The following is a 23339-nucleotide window of genomic DNA, read 5'->3' on the forward strand; positions in this document are numbered from 1 at the left end:
AAATCGCATCCAGGAGCAAAGATGAGAAGAGGGGAAGCATGTACCCTGGAGAGCAGTGCCTTTGAAAAGAATTTGGGGTTGCTGTAGGAAATCACACTGAATTGTAGCTTCCAGGGAGACCCTGTGGCTTTTTGAAGAAGAGGATTAGCCCTGTGAAGTTGGCACATACCCTTGGTGAAGCTGGTGTGAGAAGAGTTGTTTCCAGTTGTGGTGCTCCTGTTTGCAGCAGTTGCTTCACCATTGGGGAAGGTGCACAGAAAAGCCATGGCAGTGGCAGGGAGTGATGAGCCAGGAGCTGGTTTTGGTGGGGTTAGTCAAGGAAGAGGTTTTCTATGGCGTGCAAATATATTTAGGAGAAGCTTATATTCAGCAATAGGGATTCTGGCTGGAACATCAACCTAGATATGCTGTGTCTGAAGACAAGCATGAATTCTTGGCAGGGATCAAAGTGAGGTGCTCACATTACTGATTTCTCTGTTGTATCGCAGTTGGCTGTCTCTCCAAAAGACATTTGTTAGCCAGAGAAGTCACTGGGTCAGTGTAAGAGTACCCAAATGGAACCGAGTTTTGCCATGTAAGAACCAAAACATGATGAGTGGGTGGTCCCTGGTGTGCCTGAGGCTCAGTTGCTTTCTCTAGCACTGGTGTTTTTTGCTTGAGCATCAGGCTGAGCCGTCTGCTAACGCAGTCAGATGAGCTTTGGGCTGGGGTTTAGAAAATTCCCTCCTCATCACTGTTTTCGCTGGTATATATTAACAAATGATGCTCACAAAACCTCAGAAAGCGCAAGATCCTGCAGAGCAGAGATGAGTAAGCGCAGTTTGGTGAACATGTGGTTTGGACAGGCATCCTCTCAGCTGTGTCGCATCCATTTTGACACTCACTGGAGAGAACTGCAATGGGCAGCATCTGTTGATGCAAAGTGTGCGCCGAGGCACTGATTGGGAGACTGAAAACCACAGGGCAGCAGCACCCCTGCACCATCGTATTCATTAACACCGTAGAGGCTGTTTTCTGACCTTTTGCATATAGGTTTGAAGGAAGTCATCTGGTCTCACTGCAGGCTGCAACCCCACAGAGATCTCTGCTGGTGGGGGACGACTGTGCGCCCCTGCTCAGGCTCGTGCCCGAGCCCTGGGGCGTCTCAGCACAACCACACAGCTCCCACAGGAGCTCCAGTACTTCTCTAAGCCTGTTTCTCAACTGGAGGAGCGAGCAGCCTGCAGGATGCTCGGTTTGTGGTGCTGCAGGCAGGAGGGACCAGGACAGTGCCCTGCTGGCTCCCCACCAGTCCCTCCGACAGCGACTGGTCTCTTGCTGTACGTTTGCATAGCAGTCAGCACAGATGGGATCAGGTCTAGCAACATAAATACTAGCCCTCCTCTCGTAATGGTATTTCTCCTGTGGTTTGTGAGCCACCGTGTCTGGCCAGTGTTCCTTCTGGGGTCTCCTACTTGTTAGCTGGTATGTGCTGGGGCAGAGGAGACCAGACCTATTTGAGGATATTGGCTTCTGCTTGTACTAGTCATCAGTAATTCAGCTGAGCCTAGTGCCCTGCCCAAATCGTCAGAGGGCTGTGCTCATCCTTGCCTCTATTTCCCTTTTCTCCCAGGGATTATTTTACCTCTTTTTGTATAAATTTTGTTTGCAGTTTGAATGTTCATAGCATAATTTACTACAGACAAACAGCTGCTCAGGGATTTCAGTCAATCAGTCACAAATCTAGGTTTTTAGTCAATTTGATGGTGCCTGTTCCAGCCTTTGTGACAAGGTGTTGGGAGGTGAAAACTTCTCGCTTAATTTCTGCGCAGGGGTTGTGCTTGATGTCAATAAGCATTACAAGCAAGGACACGTATTTAGTAGAGGATGTGATCAGCCGGACCCTCTAGTGGGAACAAAAGTCACCTGCCTTGCTGTGTCCACCTGATTTTGCTTCTGGCTACAGCAGGATGGGCTTAAAAAAAACAAACAAAGAAACCCCCACCAGCACTGGTGAAAAAATGGATCTTCTGCCTCCATTCTCCTGACTGGGATTGAAGATCTCCACACTTTTCAAGGGAAATTGCATAATCAGTTTCCATTCTTTATCCCACAACCCTCATTTCAGTATGGTGTGGGGAGGTTTTTTGGAAAAAAACCCCACAGCACAACTTTAAATATCTCTGCAGTCAGTCATTAGCTCACAACAAACCTGCTCTGAGTTTCAGATGGGCAATGCTGAGTATCTAGAGCTTTAAAAATGTGTGATTGTTTTGATGTTTGGCAGAGAAGTATTGGAGAGCCTGAACTTGGGGGCTGCTTTGTTTGCTTTTTTTCCCTGGGACTGGAGCGTGGGTACATGGACTGGTTTCACTGTTGCTTATTACAGCAGCTTCAACTTATATTCTCCTTGGGAATAGAAGTTGAATCTGGAATCTTTCTGCCTCTGCATGGGTGATGGTGAGGTGAGGGGCCATGATTGTCTCCCAGCAGAAGATTAACACTGACCAAATACATTCAAACATTAACCTTGTGTTTTTGTTTTCAGTGGGACTTCTCCTCTTGCATGCCTGAATGCTATGTTACATACAAACTCCCGAGGGGAAGAGGGCATTTTCTATAAGGTCCCGGGGCGCATGGGAGTATACACTCTGAAGGTAAGTGGCTCAGCTGGGGAATCTTGTTTGAATGCTCAGGTGACTTTTATCCATTTACAAATATCTTGGATTAGGATAATCCTGAAGAGGGGACTATTCCTCATTGGCATGAATTGTAGTGTAAGCTTTCCCTTCAAATGCACACACTAAGTCTTCATGCTTGCTAGCGAGCACCTGGGTGTTGCAAGTACAACTGAAAGTGCTACTTTTTATTCACAGTGGTGGAGTTTGCTGATATTAATTACTATCCCAGAAATGAAAGAGTAATTAAAACTTCAGTGAAATTTTAGCCCCAAAAGGGTAACTTCATCTTCACTGATCTCAACTTGTATCTAGAAATCAAAAATTACTTTATCCTCAGTCTGTGACTAGTAGGCAGAGAGTATTTGTAGGGAAAAAGTGTGGATTCCTTGATTTGTCTGATTGGCATCTTTAATCTTTCTTTGAAACCTTTTACCCCAATTAAACTACTAGAAGGAAGCCCGCTCTTTATCTTTTGTAAATTGGACTCTGAAAACTGTGCCATAAGATAGGATTCTTCTCCCTGCACGTAGACCTGTCTAGCATAGGTGTCTCTGCTAGAACCACTTTCCTTGTCTCACTCCATGCTCAATAGAGAGAAATAATAACTTCTAAGATGAGATTCATCTCATCCTAAAATATTCAACACGTATGAGAGTCTGTGCTTTACAAGTGCCTGTTAGATTACCAATGGAATCAACTAAGAATTGCCCTGAAAAGGATGTCCTCATCGTCATCGCCAAAAATTTAGCTAGGTTGAATTCCATTCTCACCATCTCCTCTCTCTGCCCTGTAAACTGGAAAAGCACATTATTCCTTGAGTACTTGTGTATAATGTGACAACAGAGGATGTTCTTTTGGGACCCATGCATTGGCGCTGATGTGCTGTCAGAGTAAAACATCTTTAGAGCTTCCAAAAATGCCATTGCAAGACATCTGACAAGCTTCTTACTTTAAGCATTGTTGTGCCAAGCAGAGGTTGACCTGATTTCGCTGCATCTAAGTAAAAGTACATAAACCACTATTTTGATAACACATAAGTTTAAGGTAAGGGCTATCAGAGATACAAGCAACAATGAAGGGAAGGTAGTTATCTGTTTGCTGATAAACTGGAATGAGTCTTGCACAATTTGTTTCACTACAGAAAAGTGTGAAGTTTTATGTTTTAGGAATAAATCATACAGATTGGGAAAACAGTGTTTTATCAAAACATTATGACTTGGGAAAAGATTTAGATCTGGTAGTAGACAAGTAATTGAGTAGTTGTCCATGAATTCTGGTGGCAAATTTGTCATGGTGTGGCAAAGCTATGCTGAAAAGTTTCAGAGAAGAACAAAATAATTTAAGATGTAAAAATAAAAAGTCACTTTTGAAAGATTGCGAGCACATTGTAAGTGGAGTAAGTCATGTAAGCAAAGTCAAGCCTAACTATGCATTTGAGCAGCAAAACAGACTGTCAGAGTTACTTTGTTTTCCTCATGAGATCTGCAAGTTAAAACTGATTATCTTAATATTAAGCTTTAGCAAAACTCCAATATTATTTAACTCAATGTAGGAGTAAGTTGGTGAAGTGTAACAATTTGTATTAATTAGGAGGCCATACTAGCTGCTGAGTTATTCCAAAGGCATATTGTGTCCTGTGTATCTGAAGACACTGCGGTTTTGTTGTCATCTTTCCTTCCTTAGAGTTGTGTAGTCTGGAGGTGGTAACTTCCATGGAGCATCGAGAAACCCAGTATTGCAGGAAAGGGAGAGGTTCAGCCCTGCTGCACCAGCCTAGGTCCCCTTTGCCATGTGTAGTCCCAGCACAGTTGCCAAGAGGAGCCTGGAAACTGTGATGGTGCACTGAATGAGAAATCCTTTGGAGAATCCAGGATTAACAAAACATGATGGTTTAGGTAGCAGTTAGAAATAGAAAGCTTTGAAGAATGGGGCTGACCATTCCCCATGTGATGTGTTGTTACACCACAGTGGAGTGAAGGAGAGCCAGGTGCTCAGTAAATCACGCTTCATAAAAGAAGAAGCTTATGGTGAGTGAAGCAAAGTTGCACTTGCATTTTTGCTGGCTCACTGAACTGGATTATGGTATCACACCCTTACTGAGTAGTAAGGAGACTGGTAGGCTGCTGGGATCTTACTGAAATTATTATTTTTCTTAGACTTGATGATAAAGATATGTAAAACAGATTAGAGAATTATAACTAAGAATTATGTCAGTTCTGTGAAATAACGTTCAAAGGATTAGGTGTTTCTGAAGGTGCTTGCTTAGTGCTGGTGGCCAGGAGACACTCCAGAGGTGAATTCTTAATTGCAGCTAGCAATTGAACTACATTTCACGTTAGTTTTTGTTAACGTGATTTTACTGTTGCTCTTTTTTTGTCCCTTTGTTTCCAGCTTTGTTATCAAGTACCTAGTTGTCTCCTTTTCCCAAGCCTTGTCTAATTATAGTAGTCAGAAGTGATCTGCAGTGCATCGAGCACTCCATGCCCCAGTGATGAGTCTGTTCGTGGTGGTGAACAGGTGCTCTCCCAAAGCAGAGCATACAAGACATGGTTTATGGCTCTCAAGAAACATGACTGCTTTCTTAACTAAGCTGCAAAGGTTTGTTTAAGGACTTGGGAGGTCGGGTCCCGAGCTGATGGACAGGCTTCCCTTTTGCTAGGTGCTGTGTATTTTTGACAGCAGCAAGCAGGGTGGTTATGGGAGGTGTACAACTTCGGACACACTCAGGCTTGACAGTAATGATACAAAGAGCAAACTGAATCCCAAAATGACTGTTTCAGTGTTTTAGAGACGATAGCCAAGCTTTGCATGGGGAGGGGGAAGCAAAGAATAACATTTAATCTCTAAAAATGATTAGATCCTCCAGACTTGCTCTGGTGCTGAAGGGATGTATAATACCCCAAATCAGCCAGCTATGCTCTGCTGCAGCAACTCTAAATCTTGCAGCAAGTTGCGTTTGCCCGAGCGAGGATATGTTGGTTGCTTCTCATACAGCCTGAACAGTCTGCTTGGACCCCTGGGGAAAATTAACTCCAAGTAGTCCTAAATACTACAGAATAAAACAAATTACCATGACTTTTAAATACTTGTAGCAAAAGTGCTGAATTTTTGGTAACTTCTGGTATTTGAGTTTCTTGTAATTGGTATTTTTCATGGTTTGCAAAGGCTGTGTGTGTGGGGTGAGCTTTGAGGGTCTGATTTTGCTTCAGGCTGTACAGGTACATGCCAAGGCTCAGCTGTGCCTGGAAGGATTCACATTTTAAGAGAACACTTGACATATTGAGGTTCAACAGATAAATAGAGAAAATGAATGTCATTTTCTTAAATAGAAGGCAAAGTATGCCTAAGGCAGGGATTTCTAGTAGAGTGCATGGCAAAGATGGTCTTAAGGAAAAGATTAGAGGCATTTAGTGTGTAATGGACAGTGAAATACTCCCGGAGAGGGAGGAAAATTGGCAGTTGGGCAAAACTTGTCATTCCTGGCAAATCCAGATCAGGGCAAATGAGCGGAGCAGGCAGGAGAAGAAGTGGGGTATGAGTGGGACAGGACAGGGCAGACAGTGGTGACCAGGGCAGGGCTCGGTCGGACACATGTCCTGACCTGCTGCTGGCTACATGCCACTGGCCCCTTTCCATACCCCTTTCTGTCTATTCCCCAACTTGGATCCTCCTCCATCCCCTTCCCAACTTTCCTGTATAAATTTTGCATTATCCCACATCTCCCCCTCGCCAATATCCCAAATCCTCATTTTCCTGTTTCCCCCATTGTATTACTGATAAAGTTCATGTTGGCCTTCTCCGGAGCTATGCTGGTGGAGGGTCCTGGTGGCCCATCAGTTAGTGACTGGAGCCTCTTGGTCTTCGGCGTTGTTGCTGGTACCCCCTGCTTATCTGGTTTGTGTCTCTATGTGTTTTTATTTATTGCTTCCTCCATACTTTGGTTTGAAAAAAATGATGACTGGCAAATATTAGTGAGGTCAACGCTCTCACCTTCCATGTACACTTGTAGGATTTAGACTGAAAGTTGATGCGCTAACGCTGAGAAACTGGAGTCATTTTGGCAGGAGGCTGAGAAAGAAAAGATCAAAGAAGTAAAAAGTAGAAAAATCTAAACAAAACCATTATGTGAGGTGCACATACATTGTATATATTTGTCTTAGACTTTTTTCTCTTTTGGATTCCTCTGCATCACTGCCATCAAGGTGGGAACATTGGGGATGTTTTTGCCTGAGGAAGGATGTGGGGCAGCTGCAGATGCTTCCTGTCCCCCTCCTTCAGCCACACTTGCTCTTGGCGCAGCCCATGAGCTCCCCGTCGCATGGCACAGCAGTAACCATGCGGCCCCTGCTTGCGCTGAGGTTTGCCGTTATCCCAGTGACCACCAGCCATGCTGAGTTGCTGCAGGGTGCATTATTTGGAAGTCCAGTATGCTGGTTCATTGACCTTCACATAGACCTCCCATCCCAACTGTGTTTTTATGCTTGATGATTTCCAAGTGTGTTTCTGCCTGCCAGCTTCAGATTTCTTGGTCCCAAATTCATTGCTAATGTTCAACACAAAATAGCATCTGTCCCTATTTGGATGATCATGTTGTAGTTCTGCCCTTGTGCATTTACCTTTGAATTTTTCCATGCTATGTAGTGAATTTGCTGTTCACCAGCAGCCTGGAAGATTCCAGTCTGGAGGAAGATTTTTTGACCTGGTATTTGGAGACGTCTGACTAGTGAAACTTTTACCACAGTGCACGCCATCTTACTGGATGCATTTATGGGACTGATAGCTAAGAGACCAGATTTTATTATTGAGTATGGTTCACTAAAAGGAGTAAGTTTACTTATTGAAAGAAGAACAATTTTAATGTAGAGAAGACAGTTCTGCAGTTGAGGGTGCAATTCGGGTTCTTCGTTTTCTTTGAAATTAGAACTTGCAATACAGTGAGCTGCAGCTGCATGGAGGAGTTGGTGTTAATGAAGATCTTGTACTGATGTCTTGCATGGAAAATTCAAGAGAATGCAGGATCCACAGTGTGGACTGGACACCACATCAGAAGATGCTGGTGAAAACCTTTCACTGGTCAGAAGAGGCTTAGCTGGAAGGGGAGTCGCTGACGTTGTACGGGCTTTGTGAGCTAATGGGGCTGTTGTCTGTGGAAGCAAGGGGATGTTGGAATCACAGGATGGTGGTGGTGGTGGGAAGGGACCTCTGGAGATCATCCGGTCCAACCCACTGTTTAATGCAGGGTCAACTATAGCAGGTAGCTCAGGACCTTGTCCAGTCAGGTTTTGAATTCCTACAAGGATGAAGACTTTCCGCCTCTCTGGGAACCTGTTCCAGTGTTTCATCATTCTTTCAGTAAAGAAGTTTTTCCTTATGTGGAAGTGGAATTTCTGTGTTTCAGTTTGTGCCTGTTGCCTCTCGCCCTTTCTCTGGGCACCACTGAGAAGAGTCTGGCTCTGTCTTCTTTACCCACCGGAAAAGCCAAGAAGTCCAGGTTTTCCAGCTCCTCGTGTGTTCCCCAAACCTGGCAGGAGGTGAAGGCAACCCATGTTGAGGCTTCATCTCCTCTCAGCAGAAGACTTTGAAAGAGATATCTTGAAAAAACTGAAATAAATAAATGTGCAGTTACTGCATCTCAGGTGACTAAATTGTCTTTCCAAAGGTTAAGCTATAAAGGAGGTTTAATGAAAGGAGTGTCAGCATTGGAATATGCAAGCTTAAGCTTTGTCAGCTTTGGTGATTTTTGATATAAAGATTTTTTTTTTTTTTTTTTTGCTTTTGGTGATACCTTCTCTTCCACTGTGGTTTACAAGTAACTTCTAATGTGCAGTTAAAAGAACTTTATTTCTGAAGTGCAGGATGAAAATACAATTGAATATCTGAACCTATTAGTTCACCTTGCTGATGGAAGAAATCTGGAATTAATTACATTGATAACACTTGTGTTGTCTTAAGTACTTTTTGGCCTTACATGTGGAAATTACTCATAGCTCTATTTCAGAGAAAGGACAATAAATCAGTTGTCTCCTGTTGAAGGGAGAGGTGTTTTGATTTACTTTTTCCAGTGGCTATTAACAGAAGGATTTTTCCCCGTCTGATGCACACAGACCTATTCATTTGTCCAGCTGTTATGACCACTGTCCTGTTTGCCTTGTACAGTAAACATTTAAAGTTTCAGTTACCGTACAAATGAGGAATTCAGGATGATAACATAGTTTCAGGTATGCTGTATGACTCGGCCATAGTGATGGAACAGAAGCGGAGGTGCAGGTACGAGGGTGGCCGGTGTCAGGTAGGGATGAGCTGGTGCCTCCAGCCGCCGTCCTGCCCTTCTCGGCTCAGCACCTCTGCGAGGTGTCCGGAGCTGTTTTGGGTGCTTGGGCGGTGGTGACGTTAACGACCTCAGCAGCAAACAGTCTGTTATTGCTAATTTCCAATGTAGGTTACAATCTGAATCCGGCAGGATAATCACTAGAGGGCAGTCTGGGTTTAGGTGTGGACAGGGTGAAAACTGCTGCCGGTTTTCTCTGCTGGCTGTTATCTGCCTAAAACCACGCAGGTGAACGCAGGGAACCCACTGCCGTTTCCCCACGCAGAAACACCTCCCAGCTCCGTTTTTGCAAGGACCTGTGTTGGCAGGCAGGGAGCTGCTGAGCACCTGGTTGGAAAAATAATGTTATGTGGGATTGTGGGGCACTGAGCTGTTTTTCTTTTATCATGAAGTTAAAAAAGGGACTGGATTGCTCGTAAAGGGGGAGTGTATTGGAGTTAGTGATTAGGGATGGGGAAGTTAAGGAAGAGCATACCTTTGAAGTAATGGCAAGGGCAGTGTAAAAGATGTGACAGCTGGGATTGTGTTAAATATTTCATATGGGCTCACAGAAGGCTGCATGAGTGTTTGAGGCCAGTGGCTAAGGAGTTCTGACATTGCAGCATAAAAAAAATCCACAATCGGTGCTTGGTAAATAAAGAAAACTGCTACTTTTAAGTATTTTGTTAATTGGGAGAATTTACTGTGGAGTGGGTAACTATATCTGTTTTTTCCATTTGCAGAAGGACGTTCCAGACGGGTTGAAGGAGCTCTCTGATGGCTCAGAGGAGAGCAGCGATGCCCAGTCCGACTCTCAGAGCTCTGAGAACAGCAGCAGCAGCAGCAGCAGCGATGGATGCAGTAACAAAGATGGGAAGAAAAGCAGATGGAAAAGGAAAGGTAATTTTTGGTTTTAGGAACTATGATTTTAACATGATCTCTGTAGGATTTGGAGGTTTTTATCCATCACATCTGTTGCCTTGTAAATACAGGCTGTTACAATAACAGTTTAAAATCTGCCGTTACCATTGGTGCTCATGGATTGACACAAGTGCTGATTTACTGTTGTGGGCACCAAAGGGGAGAAGGTACCTGTAATTAAGTGTATTTAAGGCCTTGACACAAGTCACAGACCAGCACACTGAGCTTCCCAGCCAGGAAAGTGAATTTGATTCTTCCAGGTTTTCTCTGCCATCTGCCTGCTTTCCCAAGAGGATTGCAACTTTTACTTTTGGCCTCTTCTGATGCTTTTGATGCAACACTGACTAGGAATGAGCACAGAATCTCTGAGGTTAAAGCCTGTTATGTGAACTGATGGGTCCCGTAGGGTTTGGGCTTGAGCCACTGTGCTTTTTTCTTTTGTCCTGTTTTGGACTCTTTCCCTCATAAACCAGGCAATATTTAAGTATTCCACACTGTTGAATATTAAATTATCTGCAACCTTGGCTAATACAGTGAAGTGCTGTTTTTTGCTCCACTGCTGTATCTGGGTGGTTGCTGAAGATGGATGGTTCAGTGATGTTTCGAGAATATCCAGATTCTGGATTTTCTACAGAAGAGTGGTTTTGGTAGTGCAAGAGTACCAAGCAGAGGAAATAGCGGATTTGTCTCTGTTTTGAATCCTGATGTCTTTGCCACTCCGAGGCAGCAATGTATCTTGTCAGATACTGCTGTCATGGTGTCTTACTGTTTCAGGAACAGTGGAAATCAGCACCTCTTAGCCAATGCATTATAATATTTACATCCTGTATTGGTAATAAACTGAAGTTCCTGTCTTACCTGCCTCTAGTTTTGGCACCCATTCATTTGACCAATGTTGTCTGAATTCTTTCCTCCTTCAAAATTCTGCTCAGATATCTGCTTGTCTGCTTAGATGCTACGAGCTGAATTAATTTTAAAAAGCCGTAACAGTATGTGAGGATGCGACATACATTGTTCCTTGAGTTGGGGAGAGTCTATTCACTATAGCATTGTATTCTCTCTGTTAAAAATAAGTATGTTTTGTAACTCACAGCTTTGTGAAGAAGCATGAAGTCCTCCCTTTAGGCAGAGGTAGCAGGCTGCAGCTCTGGATATTCTTGGAGAGCTGTTGGTGCAGCTGCTGATGCTGTAAATTTACCCTTCAATCCGATCTCTTCCTTTTTCCTATTCTCCTCAGTCATGCACAGAATTTCCTGGCTGAAATGAAACATTACTTAAAACTTATTTCCAATGCCATAGGATATGAAGTAGAAGCACGTGAGAGGTTTTCTGAAGCGCTTAAAGACTTGCAATAACTGGTGGGGTCTGCCGAAACCCTTCCATCGGTGGGAAGGTTTGCAGTGGGGAGTCATTGAATGAGAACATGCTCTTACTGTATGGGTGCATGAGGCTCATGTGGACCAGACTCTGCTTGGAGCTTTCCCTGGAGTCACAATGCAAATAACAAAAGTAGAAGTATTAAGTAGAATTTTAAGCATTTAAAGCACCATGAAAGTAGAAAATGTTAAAAAAACCTTAGAATTAAGGTGACTCCAAATTCATCCTTTGAAAGGAAAGCTATAGATAGTCTGGCTAAAATATTTTCATTTCTAACAAATCCTCTCAAAATATTTGGTCAGTAAGGGTTTTTTTTGGCTACTTTGCCTACACCTCCAATGTTATGATACTATGTCAAAACCTGCAAGGGATTTTATGTATCTTTTAGAGAGATCTTTATGTAGAAATACATGTATACATTTTATATAAAAGTTTATATACTACCTTACTGAATGTCTGAAAAGGCAGGAGGGGCCATGGTTTAGGAACCCAGGCAAGAAGGAAAGGAAATCTTACCCTGAAACAGCTGGAAAAAGGTACCCAAAACTCAAAAACAGACAATGTGAAGATAGTGGTTTCAGTATAAATACAAAAAAAGGAATTTTGCTTCTCTGTGGAATGATTGCTGGAGGTGACTTATTGATATGTCCCCCTCTTAAGGGAAGGTAAACTTCCAGGGTGGAATGTGGTAGATATACATGAAATCTGTTCCATTCCCTAAGCAACATAACTGCAACCTTAGGTGTTACCAACACCAGGGGAGCTTGGTGGCTACCCGCCTTCAAGGTGTGACCACCCCTCACTAAGCATCCACTCTGAATTTTTTCTAGTGTATACCTTTAAAAGTAAGCGAGGAGATTTTATACCAATCATAATAAAGGTATGTATGACTAGAGTCATTCAAGTTCCACCTAAAAATAAGAAAATAGTATAAAAGGGCTTAAGAGGAGGAATGCTAGGGAAGACACCATTGTAGACAAGTCGGGAGGACATCGCTGACTTCTGGGATCGGTCGACGGTCTGAACCTCTCTTCCCCTCCATAGGGGTGCCTATTGGGTAAGATTCGAACCCTCGGTTATACCGAGTGCTTCTCCAGGAAAATTAGAAATCTCTAGAGTTTTTCCATAATTTAATGCATTTGTAGTCAACTGTGTTATTCATATTCTTGTTACTTGCACATGCTTTGCAGACAGTGTATTTATCGCTGGCAATCCAAAAGAACCTGCGCTTCTGTTGTTTTAATAAACTGTACTGTTCATTAAAATCTAGCCGTGATAGTTTGTTGAACACGACTAGATTGAAAGTACATTACGCTATTTGTGCATCCAAAATCGTGATATTTCAATGTATATTGAATGTGACCGGAATTGTAGTGTTGAATTGGACATCACTTGGAATCTAAGCCTAGCTGCCCCCAGCCCTTTTATATCTGAGGACAAGCTGGAATGCGGGGGGGGTATTTTTTGCCAAACTTCATTACCCTTTAAGGCAACAATCCCTTTTGTTGCCTGGTACTGATGATTTTTCTTAGGAGTGGCATTTTGACCTTTAGCGTAAAGGCCATTTTCATAGGTTTTAATGCACTGAAAGTCATGAACTTTTAGTGATTAGTAAATAAAAAATTATCAGTAAATTAGAAAAGTCGTTTTGGTCAGTAGTGTTATCAAGTGTGTTCCTTCTGTTTGAGAACACCTGCCCTCAAGGGTTGTGTTCCTTTCTGTGAGAAACTCTTAATTATTAATGAACCTACCACTTAGTGTCACACCAAGGCATTATTACCAGGTTATGCGGGGAAATGGCTTTCTCCTTAAGCTTCCCTTGGAAAAACAATGTGCTTGTTTGCTAAAGCAGATGGCATTTCTGGGCAAATGAATCTGTGGAGCTGCAGATGTATGGAGCTGCTTCTGGACTAAGAGGGGTTCAGTGGAGCCTTCAGCTGCCTGGGTTTCACCTGCACTGGCAAGGTGTGATGGGAGTGACAATCAAATCCCGTCCTTTCTCTATTTACATCTCGGCTTAAATCCTGCAAGCTGGCTGGCCGTATACCGCATCTGTAGGTAAATCTCTCCCAGTCTGTGCGTGCCACCAACTGCTGCCTGGGAAGTACGTCCCGTATGTCAGCTGCTGCGGGGTCTGTAGTGAACGCAAGCAGAGCTGCTCCTCCTCACTGGGCAATTTTATTGCCTCTGTACTTAATTTCTTACAGTTACACCAGAGCGAGTGGCTGTGGTGGATCTTCATGAGGCAGCCAGATGCCAGAGTACATACAGTACCTTCTTGTTTTACCCTCTCAGGCACTCAACTCTCCTGTCCCCTATAGTTTTCACCTTTGCTGCTCCTGGAAGAGAAGAGCTGGTAGTGAGTTATGAGACAGGTTTTTAGCGGCCTGGTTGTATGCAAGGTGAGACTAGGACTGCTCATCTCACTACCTGCCAGAGTGCCATGTTTCAGCTGTCAGGGTAAGGCATAAAGAAAAATAAATCACCTTTGGGACACAGAGAGCCATAGGCTGTGTTCAGTCTGAAATACTGACGTGTCATGGATAGGCGGGAGGGAGTTCTTACAAAGCAAAATGTACCTTTATATTGGGGAACGGGTCAAAAGCAGGGGTACGCAGTATGTCAAAGCACATTGTCAGGTGGTTCGTGTATGGTGAAAATCAGAATGTGTCTTCAACAAATAAACCAAGCAGTTGTGCTGAGTGCTGTGGCAGAGTTGTTACCCACGGGCAGGAGGACATTACCCTCACTTTGTCTGAGGTCGTCTGCTGCAGTACAGCTCGGCCTCCACCTTCGTCTGTCTTGGTTCACAATAGGATTAAGAAATGGGTGGTTAAAATACACTTCTCCGTGTCACACTGGGAAGGTAAAGCAATGTTCCTGCATATATTTAGGTCTCAGAAGCCAGTTGTCAAAGATGACAGCATGAGTTTTGGGCTTCAGAACATAAATCAACCATGAGCTCCTTTGCACCGATGAAATTCCCTAGTAAAATTAAAACTTCTCTTTAACTTATGGATGTAGCACACTCCTCTCAAACACCAGGCTGAAATTCTGGGGGGCTGGGGGGATAGCTGTCTGCTTTGATCGGTGCCGCTGTAACTGTGTGTTGTTCTGCTCCATGCTTCCTTCTCCAGACAAGATGCTGTGTTCGCTCCCTTTGGAAGGTGCGGGATGAGGGGTATGTAATGACTTATTCCTCCTCAGCATAGCTTGAGTGGTGCACTGAGCATTTCTGCTACTACTCTTGTGAGAAACGAGCTAAGTCAACTGAGAGGGAAAGAACACAGGATTTATTTGAATCCTGATGTTATTAGAGCTGAGATGAAACCTCTTTTCTTTGCAGTCAACTTTCCTTGCTTTGCCATATTAAAAGAAAGTGCATTCTTTTAAATACTAAGTGGTAGAGGCCATCCTGAACAAGAAAAATATTATGGACAGTAAGACATGTTTGTATAGTGCCTTATACCATGTTGTTTTTCTTTTCAGCATTACGTTGATTTTTCTCTTATTTTCTTGGGGGCTACTGAGGCTATCTAGAAGATGACAAAATAAATACTCTGGTTGGTAGGTAGTAGAGCAGGATGTGCCTCACATCTTAGAGCAAATCTGACTTCATTACCAGCCATGACACTTCTCTTATTCAAGCTGTGTAAACGGCTTTTAAAAGCTGCAGTCGTGACTGTGTTGAAAATAGGGATGCTTTTCTAAAGGATACAATTTATGAAGACTTGTTCCAGAGCAATACAGCCTTTGTGCACCTGCCAGCAGTGCTCAACACTTGGGTGCAGCAGCTCCCACAGCACTGGGAAACAAGGTGATGTAGCAGGACCTGTGAGGAGACCGGCAGGAGAATTAATGCAAGGCTTTGGGATGACAGAGCCAGGACTCTCAGACGGTCTTGGTTATCCTTATTTCATTTTCTGAATCTTTTTCAGTTACACTGTGTATTTTTTGAGATCAGTGGGTGGAAATGCCCGTATGCTTCAAAACGCACATGTTCTGTGAATACACACACTGATGTAATGATGTCTTTTCCCTCTTATTTTATCTTTTAACAGCTCTTAACAATTTTTTTGCTTATTCTTTTCTATAATATTTTGTAAAGCTTTGCCTTTTTGACTGTTGATGAGCACTGAGTTGTGTTTTCATCTCTGTTAACTCTGGGATCCTTTCCCTGAGCAGCAATAGCTGTTTCAGAGTTGTTCTTCCCTTTGGTCATTATATTGCCTTTTATCTTCACTGAGTCATATCTGCTGTTCTAGCACCCCATCGCGTGGTATCGTGAGGTCCTTTTGCAGTTCTTTGCAATCAGGTTTAATCTTTTGTTATGCAGAATAACTTCTTACGCCTGCAAGCTGCGTCTCGCCACGGATCATGTAGGTTGGGTGGTGTGGGTGGTAGCACGCTTCCTTGGATACCCCACCAATACCCCCGGCCATGGGGAAACCTAGCTGGTTCTACCTCCTGTTACATTTCATCAGTTATCAATCTGCAGGATTTAAAAATCTGCAAGACTTTGAGTCCTTTACTCTGTTCCTAAACCAGATGAGTTTATTTCTAAATCTTTAGTCATATTTGATACATGATAACCACTTTCTCTAGGAATCTGTCATGGTTTATTTAAATGATGTCTTTGCCACTGGCATGTGTTTTACCCTTTTAGATGTTCCTCTTAATTTCTTTTTAACTTGTTTCTGTGTTTCAATGTGGTTCTCCTTTTTATGAAGTTGAGTCTTGCTGTGACACCACATATGCCATTTTTGAGAAATTTCTTTGTAGATATAAATGTTTTCTTTATTTAAAAAAAAACCCCAAACAAAACAACCCAAAAAACAACACAACACCAAATGAGAAAACAAAACCCCAAAACCAAAACTACTTAGTTCAGCTAGAAATCAGAAGCTTCATGTGAGAATAAAATTTTCTGGCATGTATTCAACAAGTGACTATTCAAAGGCATAAATAAGTTGTCTAGTTCTTTGCTCTTTAAAAGGTTTTGATATGGGGGGGTGGGTTTTTTTTGCGTGATTTGAGTAACACTGAAGTTGTAAGTACATTGTACTATTATATTAGGAGAGGAAGTGAGCAACCTTTGGATTTTATGGGTTGTTGTAGAACAATGATGATACGCTGTCCTACTGAAATCTGTGCTTGTGGATTCTGATGTGGCCTTCAGATAAGTGTGAATATTGAGATTTTGCTTTGTGGCAGGGAGGATAGAAATAGGTACATATATTTCTTTGCGTAGAGCTTAGCAAAATGAGCTGCTTTCATCTAAAATACAATCTCATATTTCTCTTAACTTGTGGATGGCTGTTTTTGCACTACACACACACAGAGCTTGGATTTTGGCTTGGGATATTAGCTGAATTTCACTAAAAGATCCAATCCTGCCAGTTCTGGGCATCCCTCCTCCTGTTGTGGGTCAGAGCCCAGCTGGACTGGGGTGAGCCTGCTCCAGTGGGCAGGAGGGTCTGTGGGGGGGGAGAGCAGAGGTGCAGGCAGGAGCGCCTTGTACATCCAGCATGGCTGGCAGTACCTGCCGAAGCCACAGAGGTTAGCTTGATTCGAGAAATGTGTGCTGTTGGTACTTTCTTTCATGATAAGATTCCTCTTACAGCAAGATAAGAAAAGGGACTTGTGCAGCGTGGCCATGCGTTATCCCTCTGCACGGGTGCCGATTCACCCACACCGGCACATTTGCCCTGTCCGTTGGCCTGTTGATGCTGCTGTGTCAGTGATTTGCTGTAGGAAGGGAGCGACCGCACCGGGGGCTTTCCCCAAGGGCTTTTTGCTGTGCTAGCCATTTCTTGAGTTTTTGTTTTGCAGCTCATATTTCCTTTCTCTGTTATTCTCCCTTTCCTCTTTCTCGTCTTGCTGTGGCAGTGAGGCTGCAGAGCGGCGGTGCTGTGCTCCTTGGACTGTACCCAGGTGCCACCTCTGCCACCCCGCTCACTGGGAGGCTCCCAGGCTCTTTAGAGACCCTTGGGGATTCTTGCAGTGCTTCTTGCTGATGAGCCTCCTTTTCTCCAGGCTAAACAACCCCAGATCCCTCAGCTGCTCCTCATAAGACTTGTGCTCCAGGCCCCTCACCAGCTTCGTTGCTGCTCTCTGGACACGCTCCAGCCCCTCAAGGTCTTTCCTGTAGTGAGGGGCCCAAAACTGAACACAGGACTCGAGGTGCGGCCTCACCAGTGCCCAGTACAGGGGGATGGATGATCACTGCCCTGCTCCTGCTGGCCACACTATTTCTGGTACAGGCCAGGATGCCCTTGGCCTTCTTGGCCACCTGGGCACACTGCTGGCTCGTATTCAGACAGCTGTTGGAATGTCTTCTGAATCTCTATCCCCCCCCCCCCCAACACAGGTTTTCTTCAGAGATTTAAAATGAAAGCATAAAAGCTGAAAGAATTAGGTGTGTTTGGTGCACTTGAACGAATAAATGCCATCAGATGTCTGATGTTCATTTTGAATGAATGGTATCCTGGCCACTTTTTGTGAGACGCTTGTTGGATGTTATAGGTCTTTGTCAGTCCATGTGTTTCATGAGGGATTTTAGAAATATGTAAGGAAGGACATAAAAAATACTTCTTTGCCAAAAATGTCTTTAAAAAAAAAGATACACTAGCCTTCCAAAAAACCTCCAAATTCATGGTGCTGTTTTGCCTTCCAGGGTGTGACTACAGAAGGGGAGGTACAGGCAGAGTCAAGGCTCCTGTGTTAATGGCAGAGTTGGAGGCTTCCGTAGCAGAGCTTGGCGCTGGGAGGCTGCTGTAGGGAAATAGTCAGTTCCTGAAGGATGCTTAATGGCAACAGATTTAAATTAATATCTGGATTGATTCCTCCTTTCTCAGGAAGCTTGTTTGATATTTGGTGCAGGTGTGGCATGCAGTGAAGGAGCTATGAAGACACCTGAAGTGTGGGAGAGAGCCTTGATAGGGATTCTCAGTAAAAGGCATCCCTGATCAGGCAGCAAATGGGAACCTGCTTGTTTGTTCTGGGAAATGAAATTTGGCTGAACGTGAGGCTGATCCTATCATCTTCTGTCACTAGCTACAGAAACCCGCATACTTCCACTGAGCTGGTCAAATAGCATGTCCAGCGGTGGGTGCACCTATGATATTTATTGGGGTTTTTAGGTTTGGAAACAAGGCTTGTACTCTCGATGTCAGTCTGTTCTTAAACTGTAGCATTTAAAGTTGATTTCATCCAAGCTTAAAGGAATAGCGGGAGGGGTTACAAAGATCATTACATCCCTGCTTTTCACAACAGTGGCTGGGAAGGGAGAAGAGGTGCTGTAGCTGCTCCAACAGTGCAAAAGGCTGTAGCATGAACTTGTGCTTTAGTAGGCATGTGAGAATACACACAAGGGTGATGCAGCTGCCCCAGCTGCAGGAAAAACTTCTTCTGAAGCTTGCCTGTTTACAGACTTTCAAATCAATCAACGCCAGGACATAAATATGCAGCAAATTGGACTTTGCTAGTTCTAGGTCTCACTACTTAATTTTGCTGTGATAGCTCTCGGTCTTCCATCACGAAATAAGACACCTGGTTTATATTCCCAGCTCCGTTTCTTGGCTGTAACATAACTTTTGCATGAAAATTAAATGATCCAAAACTGTTTAATGAGGTAAAGTAAGGTACTATGATGTTAAATGGTTCAAAAAAATCTTTGCATTAAACATTTTTAAATTCTAATGTTTGTAAGGCATCTTTCTTACATCACACACTATAACTCATTGATATTTTAGAGACAGTACTTAAACGTTTCTCAAAGTGCAGACCAGCTGTACTCAGATTGCTGACAGTCTCAGAGACATATATCAGAGTTGTGCCATGAAGTCCACAGGGAAGAAAATTTTCTTTCATTTTTAGTATTTCATTTACTTTATGCATCTGAAAAGATTCTTCTGGTTTCCTCTAGCAAAACCTGAAGTTTCATAATCTTGCTATATATAAAAAATAACTTGCATTTAATATCCAAGGAGTTGCCGTGAAAAGTATAATGAAACTAGAAAGTGCAAATGGCTTCACCTCACTCCCAGCCATGGTTCATCTCTGAGTTCTGCAGTCAGTAATGTTTGAAAGTGGAAGTGAATGAATCGGCACCTTGCAGGACCTCCTGGCAATGACAGTTCTGACTTTGGGGGATAAGAAGTTGTAGCATTGATGCTGGCAGCTCTCCTCCTTGGTGCCTCCATGTTTTACTGCTGTTTTCTTCTGCGAGAGGAGAAGAACTTCTACAGCAAAACAGGTTTTATTTTTAGTCGGTACGTTTGTTTGCTCTGCTTTAAAGTAACCAGAAAAGCACTAAATTCCAATTAGAAAGATTCCTTCAGCTTTGAGCTGTGTAGCATCAGCTCTGGAATGCAGCACTCCTACACGGCCGCTTCCTGGACTGTCTGTGTGTACATGAAACACAAAAAAGCCTCCTTCTTCATTAAGAAAAAAGTATCTACTCACATTCAAGAATAACCCAAATTTCAGCCAGAATTGTCTTGTGGCCTCGCTTGGCTGCTGGCTGCGTTTTCACCTGTGTGATGTTTGAGATAGGGTTGTCAGCATCCACCGAGCCCTTTGTAATTCGACTGGTCCCGAGAGTCTCGGTAGGAAGCAGCGCTAGTATGGGGTACAGCTTTTTTTTTTTTCCCCCGAGGATTGGGGAGGATAGTTTTTATTGTGAGAATATGGAATTTTAATAAAAATCAATTAAGTGAACGCAAACTGGGGTAGACAGTGAACAGATGAGCTGTGCTTATATTATTTTGCTTAGCGGCTTTGACTTGAGCTTTTTGAGACTGCAGTTTAGCTTAATGTGACATTATTTTTGCTCATATACATATAAAACAGGAAGCGCATTCAGATAACATCAACAGCCACTTCCTTATATGTACAAAAATAGTGGTCTGACAGCAGCAAAACTGACACTTTGATTTTAGAAAGGATAGAAACCTTTGTGCATTTGTAGACCCACATGGGCATTACATGGGACCAATCAGGAGCACAGGGGGAAAAGTTTAAAAACAAGCCCCATGCATTATTGCCTGCACATCTGTGCGTGAGCAGAAGGCGGGAGGAAGCCAGGAGCAGCACTGATTGCGGAGCTTAAGAAGCAGAAGCAGCAATGTTCATGGAGCAGCTTTATGCAATTCCCCTTGAAGGTAAGATGGGGTTGTTTCAGCAGGCAGCTGCGGCAGATTTTTGCTTTTGGGAATGAAGCGGGTGCTTTTCTGGCTGGGGTCCCTCTGTGCCGATCAGAAGTGAGACAGATCCCTTTTCCTTGGCTTTGAGGCAGCTACTCGGCTCTCATCTTTGGAGTTTGATGATAAAAACAAAGCTTTTTTTGGACTTGTGAACGGATACTGCCAAGACTTCTTGGGTTCTATTGTTTTAAATCACCCTGAAACTTGAAGTCTAAATGCCTCAATTCCGGATGCTTTTATCACTGTTTTGCTATGTGTTTTGTAGGACAGCTTGCAAGTGGTTTGTTGTAATGAGCTACATGAATGTGAAATACAGCTGCTCAATGTCATTGTCTGTGTGTGCACCTCATTTGTACACCTGGGGTTGTTTGTGAGCTCAAGGTTACTAATATAGTCTGTCCTTATGGTGTCTGGAAATAAAACATGTAGTCATGTTTCTGTGATCAGCTACAAAGCTTCAGTTGACTGGAGTGGAACCACAGTCAGTGCCTACGCCTGGCTTTGCAAGCCTGTACAAATAAATAAAAGGCATTTGGTTCCAGTATAGAGTTGCCCAGACTTTCATGGCTTCTAGCAAGGAAAATGGCTGTCAAAACTGGATTCTCCTACAGTTTCTGCCATGTTGTGTGTCCCTGGTGTACCCTTTCTAATCAGTCATCCTGAAAGAGAAGGATCTTGTTGAGTTTCTATAACTGACAGCTTCTATGAGAGCCGTTGCAGTAACAGGTGTCTTCTCTAGCAAAACCCAACCTAAGTTTGCTGTATTAAAAAGGAAAGAAAAAGGGAAAAAATATTAGATGGCCAAGTGAACTTTAAGGGAAAAGGGGGAAACAAACTGGACAAGATTATCAATAATCCTTTCCCATTAGCAAACAACCAGCTTGTCTTGCATTTTTGTACACCAAACACGTACCAGTGGGTCCCTCATGGTCCCTAGGCAGGCAGAATTTTGTTTGACCAGATTAGTGTTCAAAGTGAAAAGTAACTATATTTGGTAAAATGTCATTTACTGAAAATAGATTAGAAGATTTTTCGTCAGGTTAAAATAGGATATCACCATAAACTCTTCTTACCTAGGACAGTGAAGGAAAATATCTGTAATAATTAAACTTCTACACTATGTTCACTGCCAATGGCCCATACTTAGGAAAACAGGAATAAGAAATAAAGCACTGTTCTATACCTGAAATTTTGTGCATTATTTTTTTGTATAGAGGAAAACTTGGGAGTCTAGACACACGGAAATACTGGTTCACAGTTAGAGGGTGTGACCTGCTTTTACTATAAGAGCTTTGCTGTGACAGTGTCTCTCAGCTTCCCTAATTAACACCCGTGGCCTGATCGTGGCACTGCCTTCAGAAAGTGCTTTGCTGCTGCATGCCCAAAAAAATTTTAAAGAATTCTGTTTGGGTTGTGTCATTTTGTTTCTTCCTGCTAAAGTTTTGGTAGAAATATCAGCTTTTCTAAATACAGCCAATTCCTGCTTGTGCTCGTGACTCATGAGGAAGCTGTTTCCCGCGTATCACATTATGCAATTTATCAAGGAATCTGCAGCCACAAAGCCAAAAAACGTTACTTTTTCCTTTATTTTAGTGTATCTTCTGTTTAGGCTAGTATATTGTAGTATCCAGATTTTGAGTGAGCTGTAGTTTTTCATGGGCTATACAGCCTCTGAGGGCTTACTCTAGCAGTCAAGAAGTTGTATTTCCATTAGACTTCACAGCAAGAACCATATTTTTTAACTTGTGTGAGCAGCAGTCATTAGGCTGTGGTCACAGGCACTTACATGTGGCTCTGTGTTTGGTAAGCATTTTAGACATGTAGAAGAATGGGTTATAAACTTAAAATCTACAGTAGAAGATTTTTTTGCATGAATTTTCCTCAGCAACTAAAAATCTTAAGGCTTACCGAAGAAATGACAGATCAGTTTTCTGTAGGACACCTTTGATCTGTGCTTTTACCAAGCGAACTTTTGCGATCCTTTCCCAGCACTTTAGCAAACTCTCAGCTTATGGTCTTGGCCTGACAAAGCTGCGCTCAGAGCCTGTTTTACACACCAGCCTCCTGCTCACCGCTCGTGCTCCCCCGCTGCAGAGCTCATCCCAGGTCCCGGTTGTCTTCTGTAAGGAGAAGAGCCAGGCAGGAGCTGTAGTTACTGTTGTCTTGTTTGGAGTTGGTGGCATTGCACTGCTGTTTGGTGCATGAACTGGAGAAGCCTTGGACATCACTCCTGCCTTGTGTCCCTGACCGATGTGGGCAGGACAGACATTTTGGGGTCGTTATTCCCATAAGCACAGTATTTCTAATGTGCTCTAAGGCCCCAAAGTATTTCCACTGAAATGTAGGGAAATGTGATTAAGTCCTTAATTTGTTTTGCAGAAAACTGAAGAGTGGGCAGCCATTTAATATGGCAAACATTTTTCCAAAAAGCCAGTTTTCTCAGGGACTCATCCCCCCAGGCAGGTGCTGTTTGGCCCCTAAAGGTGCCCATTTGGGAGGGCAGCACCAGTCCTGTGGCTCCGTCGGGCCCTGCGGGAGCTCAGCTGCTTGTGTGCGGTAGCTGGGGAGGGTGTGTGACCCTCTGAGCGGTGGTCCCCTGCACTCAGCGCCATCCCCACACCCTCAGGGATGTCCACTCGCACTGGAGGCATGATGAACTGGAAGGATTCAGCTAAAGAGCTGGAACTTGAGAGCAAAGAGGAATTGAAAGCTGTTGCGTGTGGCTGCAGCTGTGCAGGGCGAGCAGAGGAGCAATAAAACCACTTCTGTCTTGGTCCGGAGCTTTGCTGTCCTAAAGCTTTCTGATTGCATTCAGGAGGTTTTCCAAGTGCTTCTCTGAGCTAGAGGCTTAAGGAAATCTAGTGCATG

General features: G+C 43.4%; 1 protein-coding gene across 8 annotated transcripts in view; it reads left to right on the forward strand.

Annotated features, from left to right (window-relative positions):
* Positions 1 to 23339, forward strand: part of LOC104830749 (putative Polycomb group protein ASXL2) — an 80301-nt gene that overhangs the window by 51496 nt on the left and 5466 nt on the right. For 4 of the 8 annotated variants that reach the window (XM_010565874.1, XM_010565875.1, XM_010565879.1 and 1 more), the window contains 3 exons: positions 2528 to 2636; positions 9711 to 9867; positions 17942 to 18056. In XM_010565874.1, coding sequence (XP_010564176.1) covers positions 2528 to 2636; positions 9711 to 9867; positions 17942 to 18045 — 370 coding nt within the window. In that variant the 3' untranslated portion in view covers positions 18046 to 18056. Of the gene's footprint in view, positions 1 to 2527; positions 2637 to 6862; positions 7296 to 9710; positions 10278 to 11125; positions 11370 to 17941; positions 18057 to 22102; positions 22110 to 23339 lie in introns of those variants that run through there. The other 4 variants (XR_774248.1, XM_010565877.1, XM_010565880.1 and 1 more) reach the window with 4 other exon arrangements.

Source organism: Haliaeetus leucocephalus, unplaced genomic scaffold (genome assembly GCF_000737465.1).
Source record: "Haliaeetus leucocephalus isolate CR32 unplaced genomic scaffold, Haliaeetus_leucocephalus-4.0 Scaffold197, whole genome shotgun sequence".
Classification (NCBI taxonomy): domain Eukaryota; kingdom Metazoa; phylum Chordata; class Aves; order Accipitriformes; family Accipitridae; genus Haliaeetus; species Haliaeetus leucocephalus.